Source organism: Oncorhynchus keta, chromosome 22 (assembly GCF_023373465.1).
Source record: "Oncorhynchus keta strain PuntledgeMale-10-30-2019 chromosome 22, Oket_V2, whole genome shotgun sequence".
NCBI classification, from domain to species: Eukaryota; Metazoa; Chordata; class Actinopteri; order Salmoniformes; family Salmonidae; genus Oncorhynchus; species Oncorhynchus keta.
The window spans coordinates 32,783,233-32,797,697 of NC_068442.1; the positions used below are offsets into that span (position 1 = coordinate 32,783,233).

Sequence of the window (14,465 nt, forward strand, 5' to 3'; positions counted from 1 at the left end):
TTAGCCATATATCTAATGAATGATGGGTTATGCAAGTGCCTCTGTCTCTTGTGCGATACGCACCTGTGCACCGCTGGCCTTAAAACACTTAGCTCGTAGAGCCCCGTGAAAAGCTAACCTAGAATAGCTTGCTGGAAAAAATACTAATAGATTATTCGAAGAGGGATGCAAGCTCTTGTTGGCTGAATGTTACGTACAGCAGCCAATAGAACTCAAGAGGGGAAGAGAAAATGCTTGATGGTGGTAGGCTGAATCAGTTATTTATTTACACCTGTCACCCATAACCATTCAATCTTCGTGAAGAGAAGTGAAGGCAGTCTGCATCTTAGTCTAGTCCGAAATTATTCAAGCATGTCATTACAATGATGAAGATAAGGACATCAAAATGTATTTCATTGAATTGTTGAAAGTGAGGAAGGAATGAAGCAACAATAGAAAGAGAAATAGGAAGTAGGCTAATACTCATGTCGCACAACATTAGGGGAAATATTATGAAAGATATGCGTCAGCCTACTAATTGTAAAAATGTAAAATAGGCCCTATAATATTTCCAAATTCAACCAGATTTGCTATCCTATAATTGTGACTTTGAAGGCCGCATGTCCTGCACCATCATTGCATGTTCTCTCTCAGCTTGACAGTTTGAACAAGGAGCATCATTTCAGACAAATAATACGGCATAATACAATACAGTACAGTAATACAGTACAGTAATACAGTACAGTAATACAGTACAGTAATACAGTCCACCCTCAAAAAGATTAGCCTACTGGAGCTTGTATCGTTTATTTACCCAAGACAGCATAGTTACATTAATGGGCTTATCTGTTTTCCTGATGTAACTTGTTCGTAATGTGCTGTAGCCTATACAGTGCCTTGCGAAAGTACTCGGCCCCCTTGAACTTTGCGACCGTTTGCCACATTTCAGGCTTCAAACATAAAGATATAAAACTGTATTTTTTTGTGAAGAATCAACAACAAGTGGGACACTTGGATATTTCAAATTTTTTTAACAAATCAAAAACTGAAAAATTGGGCGTGCAGAATTATTCAGCCCCCTTAAGTTAATACTTTGTAGCGCCACCTTTTGCTGCGATTACAGCTGTAAGTCGCTTGGGGTATGTCCCTAACAGTTTAGCACATCGAGAGACTGACATTTTTTCCCATTCCTCCTTGCAAAACAGCTTGAGCTCAGTGACGTTGGATGGAGAGCATTTGTGAACAGCAGTTTTCAGTTCTTCCACAGATTCTCGATTGGATTCAGGTCTGGACTTTGACTTGGCCATTCTAACACCTGGATATGTTTATTTTTGAACCATTCCATTGTAGATTTTGCTTTATGTTTTGGATCATTGTCTTGTTGGAAGACAAATTTCCGTCCCAGTCTCAGGTCTTTTGCAGACTCCATCAGGTTTTCTTCCAGAATGGTCCTGTATTTGGCTCCATCCATCTTCCCATCAATTTTAACCATCTTCCCTGTCCCTGTTGAAGAAAAGCAGGCCCAAACCATGATGCTGCCACCACCATGTTTGACAGTGGGGATGGTGTGTAAGGGTGATGAGCTGTGTTGCTTTTACGCCAAACATAACGTTTTGCATTGTTGCCAAAAAGTTCAATTTTGGTTTCATCTGACCAGAGCACCTTCTTCCACATGTTTGGTGTGTCTCCCAGGTGGCTTGTGGCAAACTTTAAACAACACCTTTTATGGATATCTTTAAGAAATGGCTTTCTTCTTGCCACTCTTCCATAAAGGCCAGATTTGTGCAATATACGACTGATTGTTGTCCTATGGACAGACTCTCCCACCTCAGCTGTAGATCTCTGCAGTTCATCCAGAGTGATCATGGGCCTCTTGGCTGCATCTCTGATCAGTCTTCTCCTTGTATGAGCTGAAAGTTTAGAGGGACGGCCAGGTCTTGGTAGATTTGCAGTGGTCTGATACTCCTTCCATTTCAATATTATCGCTTGCACAGTGCTCCTTGGGATGTTTAAAGCTTGGGAATTTTTTTTGTATTCAAATCCGGCTTTAAACTTCTTCACAACAGTATCTCGGACCTGCCTAGTGTGTTCCTTGTTCTTCATGATGCTCTCTGCGCTTTTAACGGACCTCTGAGACTATCACAGTGCAGGTGCATTTATACGGAGACTTGATTACACACAGGTGGATTGTATTTATCATCATTAGTCATTTAGGTCAACATTGGATCATTCAGAGATCCTCACTGAACTTCTGGAGAGAGTTTGCTGCACTGAAAGTAAAGGGGCTGAATAATTTTGCACGCCCAATTTTTCAGTTTTTGATTTGTTAAAAAAGTTTGAAATATCCAATAAATGTCGTTCCACTTCATGATTGTGTCCCACTTGTTGTTGATTCTTCACAAAAAAATACAGTTTTATATCTTTATGTTTGAAGCCTGAAATGTGGCAAAAGGTCGCAAAGTTCAAGGGGGCCGAATACTTTCGCAAAGCACTGTATATAATAATGAATAATGACACCATCAGTTGGACTTTTTTGGGCTTGGGCTCATAAAATGTCTTTAATGTATGGCTCATCAAGCTCAGGTAGCATCAGGCTTGAAGTTTCAAAACAATAAATGCTCGAATCAAATTCAGACATATTTATATGCTTTATATGCTTTATAATGACACTTCCAGTTTTGATGGGAAATATTGGGTTACCCAGGAAAAAAAGGGATTTATTTTTGCGAGGGAACATTTGTAAAATACCGAGAAAGTATTCAACCCTACTCTGCATGTCCCTAACAGGCATGTCTGACGCAGGGATATTACATGAACTACACTACGCTGACTACACTGCAAGTTTGTTTGTTTATGTGTACTACAAAACCTCATACTTTGAAACCTGCTTTATGACCTTGACATTGCACTCATATAATTACTGCTGTACAAATAGTGTGGTGCCATACCCTCAGGGGTGCTAACAACGCTGATTAAGCAAAACCTCATTCTGCCTGTAAATGGCTTGTTATGCTTTAGACAAACAGTATAATGCTCAAAATTGGGTTGTAATGAGTGACCCCACTCTCTCTCTCTATCGCTCTCATTCTCCTACCCCAGGTCATCGAGTGTATTACACAAGGACGGGTTCTGGAGAGGCCACGAGCTTGTCCCAAGGAGGTGTATGACATCATGTTGGGTTGCTGGCAGAGGGAGCCCCAGCAGAGGCTGAACATCAAGGACATCCAGAAAATCCTTTATGCCTTGGGAAAAGCCACACCTGTCTACCTGGACATCCTGGGCTAGTGTATGTTGAGTTTTGTCGATCTGTCTGTTTTGTTGTCTGTCTCTACCCAACAGATGAATAAAAACCCAGGAATAACTCAAGCAACGAGTACCTTATTGCTCCACTGGCAAACACCTACAAAATGGGGATGGACTTAAGTGCCTGCTACTCCTTTCGATACACTGGATAACAGTCTTAAAAAAAAGCACTTTTACATTTTGTTTACCTGCATTCAAAAATGTACAGTTGCTGTATACTATATGAAGAGGACATACTTCAAGTTTTTCGTAAAAACAGCCAACTTAAAGTATCACAAAAAAACAACAAAAAAACAGGAAGAAAACGACAAAAAAAAACACCAAACAAAGTAAATAAAAAAAAGCTGAAAACCCTGGAAATGTGTTTTGCTTTTGGGATCCTGCCATCTTGACAGAAGATCAAACTCCCCAGGTGATTTTCTTTTTCCTTTTATAAATATATATTATATATATTTTTAATTTATTTTTATTTTCAAAGTGTGGATATCTGCCATGTTTCTCGCTAAAGGTACAGTATGTCACATGTTGGAGATGACTGCTTGATATTGGCAAGTCAGACAATTGGCAGGGACTTATTAAAGTAGGCCTTACTGCACTCTGATTGGCTGGATCTATCTTCTGACTCTAGATCCAACGAGGTGATTAGTTACTGATGGGAAACAGCTTTTCAATGAGACGTGAACTCATAGAAAAGACAGAGCCACCAATCAACACAGACATCTTAATTTAAAATTGAATGTATATACTGTACATTTCTATGTCACAAAAAATATGTTAACTTATTTCATTTCCTATTTAGACTATTTTAGTTTCTTGATGTGTTGTTATGGTGAGTGAATTCTATAGATATTTTGATAATATTTCATTTTTTGTTACTATGTTATTTCTGTTGGTTTTAATGAATTTCATCTACTTTATTTAGGCTTATCATTTTGAACATGTGATTATAATGTGACATTGTGAGTCAGGATGTTAGGATGTGACATAAAGAGGATTTAGACTCAGTAGAGTCATCAGGACAGACTTTCAGCAAGAAGCATACAGTAAAGTAGAAAGTGATTATGAAGATCTTACATAGGCCCCCACTCCCTCTCATCCCAGATCATTGTTTTGTTCTTTCAGTGTATTCTAGTAATAGTCATGTATCTCATGTACAGTACATCTAGCCAGAGAAAAGAGCTATAGCTATGATATTGCATTATTATCTGTCAGTTGCTGTCTCCTAAAAAGTACATTTTTATGACATTGTACTACACTTTATCTTGTTTTCCAGGTTGTGAATAATGTTATTCAACTGCCTTGAAATAGTCATCACCCTGATGTTTCAATTCTGTCACTTCATACAATAGGCAATGCACTACTGGACATTATACACATCGTAACACTATACATTAGTGCAGTACCTTCCTCTCATTTTCCATACTCTAAACACTTAGATTCAAGTAAAAGCATTGATCTAATGCAGGCTTGAGAATGTTTTCTTCTCTCAATGTGCACAAGGTTCCATTAAGCAAACGATCCTTTATGTTCCACAGCTCTCCCAATGTTAAACAATAGCAAACTTGGCAAAAACACAGTGACGTGGATTATTCATTAAGTAGTAGTGATAGAGCACTCTGTAGCTATGGGGGCTGTTTGAAACATTGCACTGTGATGACAAACACTGGGGCTTCGGGAGAAACTGCTCTCTCTCCCTCTCTCCTCTCTCTGTCTCTCGCTGCTTCTGCTTTTGCTGAGTAATGTGAATCATTCAAGGTTGTGTTTGGTCTCAATAACACCCCAATGATACATCCATAATTATTCAATACTGAGCCATACTGGCACCATGTTTTGCCTATCTGCATTTTCTTTAACAAGGAGAGATATTATTTTGTGATCATTTTCATATTAACATTTATGTACACAATCATTTGTCTACTTCAACAAAAATGTATTTTAAAAGCTTCAATATAAATTCTCTGGTCAAAACGTACAAATAATGTACTTTTATTTCAACGAAAAGTTCCTTCATGTTAGAAAGGCGACATACTCAACGTTTTCTCATCTTTTTTTGCAAGTACTTCAAAAGAAGCGTTTCCATTTTCTGCCTACTCATCACAACATCGCAAAAACTCGTCTTCACCTTAATCTCTGAGTTCACATCTGCAAAGTTTCCGAGGTGCATCCGACTATTGGAATGGAAAGTGACTGGAACATTTGTAATCTGGTCTCTTAGTTTATTTCTTCTCTTCATATTTTGAAAAATCCAGTAGTTGTCTCTGTATGACAAAGCACGGAGGGGATTGCAGAAGCTTTCCACGACAGTGGTGTGACTCCGACATGGTTATGTGCGATAAGATGCCACTTCTTTTAATATTCCTGTCTGTCTTCAGGCCTGCTGCTGCCTACTGTCTGCATTGACTGACTGTCTACATTGACTGACTGTCTGCATTCAATAACGTCACAATGCACCTGCATGCATCCTGATCTCTCAGGCAAAGTAAACGAGGAGATTTCCCCTGGTAGTACACCACACAACCCTATCCTGCTCCTTCCTATGATTGAATCTCCGCTAGTTAACAACTCTGCCCTCTTCCTTTCCGAACACCTCGTCCATGGATGAGTGCACAAATCCAGCACAGACTCAAATAGAGGCACACTTTAAAAACTCGTTATAATTTAAAGAAAAAAACATAGGGTGACTTTTACTCATCAAATGGGGTGCACAGAGCCCATTCATGCCGGATTAGGTCCTAATTGGAAGGAAACAGACAGATGTCACTTCTGAGGATGTTGCAAAAAGATCCTATAGGAACCAACAGACTCAGAGACATGTTTATGAACAGTCTGCACAACACTAGATTGAAAATGTTTACAAGTATAGTAAACTTTGAGGAAAGGAACATTTAGGCATTGGTGTTACAACTCATAGCCCCCTGATAGTCTCCTCATATCCCCCTGACAGCCCCCTGATAGTCCACTCATAGCCCCCTGATAGTCCCCTGACAGCCCCCTGATAGTCCACTCATAGCCCCCTGATAGTCCACCCATAGCCCCCTGATAGTCCACTCATAGCCCCCTGACAGCCCCCTGATAGTCCACTCACAGCCCCCTGATAGTCCACTCACAGCCCCCTGATAGTCCACTCACAGCCCCTGATAGTCCCCTGACAGCCCCCTGATAGTCCACTCACAGCCCCCTGATAGTCCCCTGACAGCCCCCTGATAGTCCACTCACAGCCCCCTGATAGCCCCCTGATAGTCCACTCACAGCCCCCTGATAGTCCCCTGACAGCCCCCTGATAGCCCCCTGACAGACCCCTGATAGCCCTGACAGACCCCTGATAGCCCCCTGACAGACCCCTGATAGTCCACTCACAGCCCCCTGATAGTCCCCTGACAGACCCCTGATAGTCCACTCATATCCCCTGACAGCCCCCTGATAGTCCACTCATAGCCCCCTGATAGTCCCCTGCTAGTCTCCTCATAGCCCCCTGATAGTCCACTCATAGCCCCCTGATAGTCCACTCATAGCCCCCTGATAGTCCACTCATAGCCCCCTGATAGTCCCCTGATATTCCCCTCATATCCCCCTGATAGTCTCCTCATAGCCCTCTTACTGCTCCTCATAGTCCCCTCATAGCCCCCTCATAGTCCCCTTATAGCCCCCTCAAAGTCCCCTCATACCCCGTTATAGCCCCCTCATAGCCCGCTCATAGTCCCATTATAGCCACCTCATAGTCCCATTATAGCCCCCTCATAGTCCCCTCGTAGCCCCTCATAGTCCCCTCATATCCCCCTCATAGCCCTCTTATAGCCTCTTCATAGCCCTCTTACTGCTCCTCATAGTCCCCTTCATAGCCACCTCATAGCCCTCTTATAGCCCCTTCATAGCCCTCTTACTGCTCCTCATAGTCCCCTCATAGTCCCCTTATAGCCCCCTCAAAGTCCCCTCATACCCCCTTATAGCCCCCTCATAGCCCGCTCATAGTCCCATTATAGCCACCTCATAGTCCCATTATAGCCCCCTCATAGTCCCCTCGTAGCCCCCTCATAGTCCCATTATAGCCACCTCATAGTCCCATTATAGCCACCTCATATCCCCCTCATGTCCCCTCATATCCCCCTCATAGCCCTCTTATAGCCCCTTCATAGCCCTCTTACTGCTCCTCATAGTCCCCTCATAGCCACCTTATAGCCCCTCATAGCCCGCTCATAGTCCCATTATAGCCCCCTCATAGTCCCCTCATAGTCCCCTCATAGTCCCCTCATACCCCCTTGTAGCCCCCTCATAGCCTGCTCATAGTCCCATTATAGCCACCTCATAGTCCCATTATAGCCCCCTCATAGTCCCGTCATAGCCCACTCATAGTCCCGTCATAGCCCACTCATAGTCCCCCTGTAGCCCCCTCATAGTCCCCTCATAGCCCTCTTACTGCCCCCTCATAGCCCCCTCAAAGTCCCCTCATACCCCCTTGTAGCCCCCTCATAGCCCGCTCATAGTCCCATTATAGCCCCTCATAGTCCCCTCATAGTCCCCTCATAGTCCCCTCATAGTCCCCTTGTAATATATGCCATATAATATATGCCATTTAGCAGACGCTTTTATCCAAAGCGACTTAGTCATGTGTGCATACATTCTACGTATGGGTGGTCCCGGGAATTGAACCTACTACCCTGGCGTTACAAGCGCCATGCTCTACCAACTGAGCAACAGAAGGACCTGAAGCCCCCTCATAGCCCCCTTATAGCCCCTCAAAGCCCTCTTATAGCCCCCTCATAGTCCCCTAATAGCCCCCTCATAGTCCCTTCATAGCCTGGGAGTGGGACATCACAACTCCTGTCATTGTATCCTCAGGATTACTCCCATCATTAGGTGTGTGATTGTGACAGACAGGCCACCGCCAGAGCCAAGCATTAACCCCATTTACTTTGTCAATGACACATGGACAGAGTATGCTTTAGTACTGATGGTAGCAGCAAGCGGGGGGGAAGACGGTGGATGGGGGACTTTCAGAGGGCTATTGAGGGGAGAGAGAGAGCGTTGGAGGGCAATGTGTCTTTATGTGAAGTATATTTATTATTTATCCCCCAGAGCCAGCAGAGAGGAAATAGATGAATTAGTTGTTTCTAAGAATACCACAGATGGCCTGAGATGGTGTGTGACTGAGTGGAGAGATCATCCAGGGAGAGTGACAGTGACAGGGAAGAGGTGGACAGTGGGGCAGCTCCAAAGGTTGCAGCTCACTCTAACCAGTACACCTTGCAGACAAGGGGGGAAATGACCAATGAAATGAGTTTTTGGCCCCAGCTTTAAGATATCCCTTACATTTGATGGCCATGCTGGGTGTAATCCCTGCAGGTCAGAAGCTATGGAGAGGAGGGCAGAGCAGAGCTTTGATGGTGCAAGGTCATATGCTTGCATGTTTTAGCACAGGGACATAGCACCATAGCTGTGGGAATTAGGGGTGCTGAGGATGCTGTAGCACCCCCTGAAAAATCGTAATCCAAAAATATATTCATTCAAATTTTTATCAAATAAAATCTCACAAAAGTTGTACACTGGGCCTTTATTAGTCCTGTATTAGCGGACCGAGACAGCTGTCTGTAGCGCGAACAGGGTAAAAATCGCAACATCCCCACCTCCAAACATCTTCCGGTGGCAATGCATAGTGCTGTCTACTGGCCAGAGCAGAACAGAGCAGATAGGAGAGCAGAACAGAGCAGAAGGAGAGCAGAACAGAGCAGATAGGAGAGCAGAACAGAGCAGATAGGAGAGCAGAACAGAGCAGATAGGAGAGCAGAACAGAGCAGGCTGCCGGTGTCCTGTTAGAGCTTCTGCAGTGAAGAGGCTGACGATTGATGAGGGGTTTAAGACCTTAATCATGATGGGGAGGAGGGAGGAGTGAGGTGGGAAGCAGAAAAGCGGAACATTGCAGTTGAAATGAGCTCTCTTTGAGCACTTCATAACCCAGGGGCTTGTGGAGCTAGGCTGCTTACACCACAGACGCACACACGGCCTGCCTGCCTGCCTGTCTCCAATAGTCCCCATACAATCAGCTGGAACTGCAAGCTTACACCAGAAACATAGTCTAAGATACTTTCTTGTTGCCAGCTTATCAAGTTTTGCTGCTACGTTCATAATTTTCAATAAGGTAATGTTACTGAATTGTGGACAGGATGAATATCTTATGCGCTATGGAGTCAGCATAAGTGCTGGTGTTGCAGAACAGCCATCCAACCAACAACAGGTAGTTAGTTATATCCTCTCTCTGCTTCCCTACATAATTCATATTTTTTGACTTCCCTTCAAAGCATTTAATAAAACATTATGTGTCTGATTTTAGAAACACCTCTTCATTTATGAGACTAGAAACCAGCAGTTACCTCTTTTATCTTGGAGACTTCAGTAAAACCGTACAGGTTCAGAAGATAGGTATTTTGAAGAAAAGTTCAAATAAGATTGTGTGATGCCATTTTCTGTCAGATGTTAGTCCTATGATATATAACTATGACAGTTGTCTCATAAGCAGTTTTGTACTGATTTACCTTGACTTTGCATGTTGTGTTTTTTTGGGCCGAGCTTGTTTGAAATAATTAGCCAATCACAGTTGATCTGACTGTTGTCCTAGATGCATTCAGACACAGCATTGATACCACATGCATCATACAATGACAAAACACGAGAAAATCCTGCCATATACAGTGATGCATACGTCCACAAAAATGGCAAGCCTGACTCCAATTCCTGGAGGGAGGGATGAAATTGACTGCAGCGTTAAGACTTCAGACAGGATGTCACCCAGGAGCAATCTCCTCCACTGTCAGCAGACTTTGACATCTAGATTAACCTTGATGCTGAACATTTTCTGATGGAGTCTCATTGGAATGCAAAAAGCATCTCCAGCCCTCCAATCCACGGCTCTGACTGCACTGGCCACCCTCCCATCCACCTACCTCCTTGCCTCGCATCCCCCCTGTACTTAGGGAAGATGTACTTACAGCAACCGTAAGGTCTAAAGATTACGACCTTACGGTCGCTGTAAGTACATCTTCCCTGTAAGGTCGGAATGGCAGGCTGATCAGGACACAATGAGGCCGGCATGATATATCGCTCAGAAAACATACATCATTCCACGGATGGGAGATGGTGCTGTACACCTAATTATCCCAGGGGCGGCAGGGTAGTCTAGTGGTTAGAGCGTTGGACTAGTAACCGGAAGGTTGCAAGTTCAAATCCCCGAGCTGACAAGGTACAGATCTGTCGTTCTGCCCCTGAACAGGCAGTTAACCCACTGTTCCTAGGCTGTCATTGAAAATAAGAATTTGTTCTTAACTGACTTGCCTGGTTAAAAAAAATGTTTTATCCAGAATGAGACATTGAAAAGATTTAAATACTGCTAGTTTTTAATGAAACATCTGTTTTCGTCAGCAAGCTAGCTAATACTAAGGCAACCCAATCGATTCCACAACACTTCTGGTAGTTACTCACCCAAACGCTAGGCGTCACATTTTCATGGAAGCCAATGGGCTGCTATAGCATTAGCTAGCCTATCATTCTGACGACAACATCAGTTTAACAAAAAATGTGCAGTATTCCAAACTTCTCGTTTTCAACGTTCATCATTTCGGGATAATTAGGAGTACAGCGACAGGTACATTTTCTGAGCCATATACCTCGCTGGGCTCCACATTCTGGCATAGAACTGTTCCGAAGAGATATAAGAAATTACAAGAACTACATTCGCAAAATCTTATGGCTATCCTGTGCTCTGCCCTCTCCCTCTCTCTGTGTGCGTGCGTGTATGTACCTATCTCTGGGAGATGTTGTTTGTGCTCACTGAGTGGGAGGTGATGTTGGAGTGCTGGAATGGAAGCACTGAACAAACACTGATCCAGCCCACCTCTCCTCTCCTGCCTCTTCCTGGCTGGCTGCTCCAGTGGGAAGGGTTGGGCCAGAGGGCCAGTGCCAATAGCTGTGTTTAGGGCTCTGCCTCTCTCTCTGTTGACTACAGGGCCAATAGTTTCTCTGTTTTTTTCCACCACAGAGAGAGGATGTAAAGCTATTACACCACAGAACACCACAGAACTGTTAGTCAGCTTGCAGAGGACCTTTGTGTTTTCAGTATGATTACAACCAGGAGTGTCTTTATTTAAATGGTCTTCACCTTTAATTTATTTGCTTTAACAGTCGGCCCCGCACTAAGCTCAGCTTTGAAGTTTAACTTCTAAATGCAATAGCTACTGTGAGAGGAGCGTCTGGCTGTTTCAAGAATCTAATAATCTCTGATTATTGTGTCAATTCATGGGCTGCAACAGCAGGATCAAAGATAAAACTAACCCCCACTTCAGCTCACAGTGTTGCCATCGCTAAATATTCAAGTTTGTTTTGAGAAGTCACTCTTTTTTTCATTATCTTACGATGCCTGTAGTCTCTTGTTGTTGTAGACGAGATGTGCTATTGTAGACTATTGGGAGAGGATATGGCTAGGGATCGTAGGCAGGGCACATAGTGTTTGACCTTTTACACTCAAGCTGCACTGAGCTGATTCCTGCTTGGAGCTGATAGCAATGGGGGTTTCATTAAACTTCCTCATCTCAGTCCTAGTGAGGCCACTAGATGTAACTAAATCCCAGATAGATACAATTTCTCTCTACCCATCCACAAAACCCTCAATTCACAGGAACAGTGGGAGGTCTGTTGAATATAAACTCAGCAAAAAAATAAACTTCCCTTTTTCAGGACCCTGTCTTTCAAAGATAATTCATAAAAATCCAAATAAACTCACATATCTTCATTGTAAAGGGTTTAAACACTGTTTCCCATGCTTGTTCAATGAACCATAAACAATTAATGAACATGCACCTGTGGAACGGTCATTAAGAAAAAAACAGCCTACAGACGGTAAGCAATTAAGGTCACAGTTTTGAAAACTTAGAGGCCTTTCTACTGACTCTGAAAAACACCAAGAGAAAGACTCCCAGGGTCCCTGCTCATCTGCGTGAATGTGCCTTAGGCATGCTGCAAGGAGGCATGAGGACTGCAGATGTGGCCAGGGTAATAAATTGCAATGTCCGTACTGTAAGACGCCTAAGACAGCGCTACAGTGAGACAGGACGGACAGCTGATCATCCTCGCAGTTGCAGACCACATGTAACCACACCTGCACAGGATCGGTACATCCGAACATCACACCTGAGGGACAGGTACAGGATGGCAATAACAACTACCCGTGTTACACCAGGAACGCACAATCCCTCCATCAGTGCTCAGACTGTTCGCAATAGGCTAAGAGAGGCTGGACTGAGGGCTTGTAGGCCTGTTGTAAGGCAGGTCCTCACCAGACATCACCGGCAGCAACGTTGGCTATGGGCACAAACCCACCGTCGCTGGACCAGACAGGACTGGCAAAAAGTGCTCTTCACTGATGAGTCGCTGTTTTGTCTCACCATGGGTGATGGTCGGATTTGCGTTTATCGTCAAAGGAATGAGCGTTACACCGAGGCCTGTACTCTGGAGCTTGTTGTCATTGCAGACAATCTCAATGCAGTGCGTTACAGGGAAGACATCCTTCTCCCTCATGTGGTACCCTTCCTGCATGCTCATCCTGACATGACCCTCCAGCATGACAATGCCACCCGCCATACTGCTCGTTCTGTGCGTGATTTCCTGCAAGACAGGAATGTCAGTGTTCTGCTATGGCCAGCGAAGAGCCCGGATCTCAATCCCATAGAGCACGTCTGGGACCTGTTGGATTGGAGAGTGAGGGCTAGGGCCATTCCCCCCAGTAATGTCCGGGAACTTGCAGGTGCCTTGGTGGAAGAGTGCAGTAACATCTCACAGCAAGAACTGGCAAATATGATGCAGTCCATGAGGAGGAGATGCACTGCAGTACTTAATGTAGCTGGTGGCCACACCAGATACTGACTGTTACTTTTGACCCCCCCCGTCTGAGAGGTTCCATTTCTGTTAGTCACGTCTGTGGAACTTGTTCAGTTTACGTCCCAGTAGTTGAATCTTATGTTCATACAAATATTTACACATTGTTAAGTTTGCTGAAAATAAACGCAGTTGACAGTGAGAGGACGTTTCTTTTTTGCTGAGTTTACATTGCTGCAAAATAACACAAGTAGGCCAAAGCCATAAAAGAACGTCCACATTTTGTAGCACACTCACTGTTTGTTGATGATGAGAGCATTTTATTAAAGTGTGTTGGATTAAGGGAGTGGCAGACACTGCTGTAATGTTTCAGAATAAGGATGAAGTACAGTACGGTGGTAAATAGCATGCTTCCTGATTCTCCATTAGCATCTGTGCTGAGGAGATAGAGGGTGGCCGTCCTCAGAGGCAGGCACCTGCACTGACACCATGCAGACAAGCCTGGTTAGAAGCTCCCAGCAGGGACAGAAGGACCAGACAGGCAGAGAGAGAGAGAGATGGAGGCTCTGGCACATTCAGATCAGACACTGTTCGCCTCATTGCATGACATTTTGAAAACCTAACTCTCTTTCTTTTATACACCATAACTATACTTCCTTCTGATACACGTCCATGCATTTTCATCACAATATGGTATTTAGGTTGGTTCTGTGGGTATGTTCTGTGGGTATGATATACACGGCTATAGAATGTTCAAGTTTAGGGGATATAGCAGGGTTTCCCAACTGGCGGCAGGTGATGTTATTTGCCTCCCCCCAAGTTATTTTAATTTTGGATATCTGTTCCAAAGTATTCCCAAGCTTAATAGAGAGGTTTGAAATTATTCTGTTTTAGTACAATACTATATCCGTTTGGGCTTCTTGTGGTCAATTTGCAGTTTACAAATGATTTGTAATTATGTTCTGGCCCCATGACCAACCGCTCAAGGAGAATCTAGTTGATGATCCCTGGTATATAGTGTGAGTGATTTCATATTCCATGGGAAATGGTACTTTGTAATCTAGATCTCAGTGTGTGTGTGTGTGTGTGTGTGTGTGTGTGTGTGTGTGTGTGTGTGTGTGTGTGTGTGTGTGTGTGTGTGTGTGTGTGTGTGTGTGTGTGTGTGTGTGTGTGTGTGTGTGTGTGTGTGTGTGTGTGTGTGTGTGTGTGTGTGTGTGTGTGTGTGTGTGTGTGTGTTATTAGTTTGTACATGGGTCTACTGCCTCTGCTGAGCGGACACAGTGTGTCATCCACTCTGTCATTTCTAGTCCCACCTTTTGTACTGA

At 43.8% G+C, this 14,465-nt stretch overlaps 2 protein-coding genes across 3 annotated transcripts in view; both read left to right on the forward strand.

Moving 5' to 3' along the window:
- LOC118400862 (NT-3 growth factor receptor-like) overlaps positions 1 to 6,299 on the forward strand; it is a 321,289-nt gene extending 314,990 nt beyond the window's left edge. For both annotated transcript variants that reach the window (XM_052475038.1, XM_052475039.1), the window contains exon 17: positions 3,079 to 6,299. In XM_052475038.1, the coding sequence (XP_052330998.1) occupies positions 3,079 to 3,264 (186 nt within the window). In that variant the 3' untranslated portion in view covers positions 3,265 to 6,299. The remainder of the gene's footprint in view (positions 1 to 3,078) is intronic.
- The window catches only part of LOC118401366 (kelch-like protein 25), a 997,662-nt gene that overhangs the window by 571,296 nt on the left and 411,901 nt on the right, over positions 1 to 14,465 (forward strand). The window lies entirely within an intron of this gene.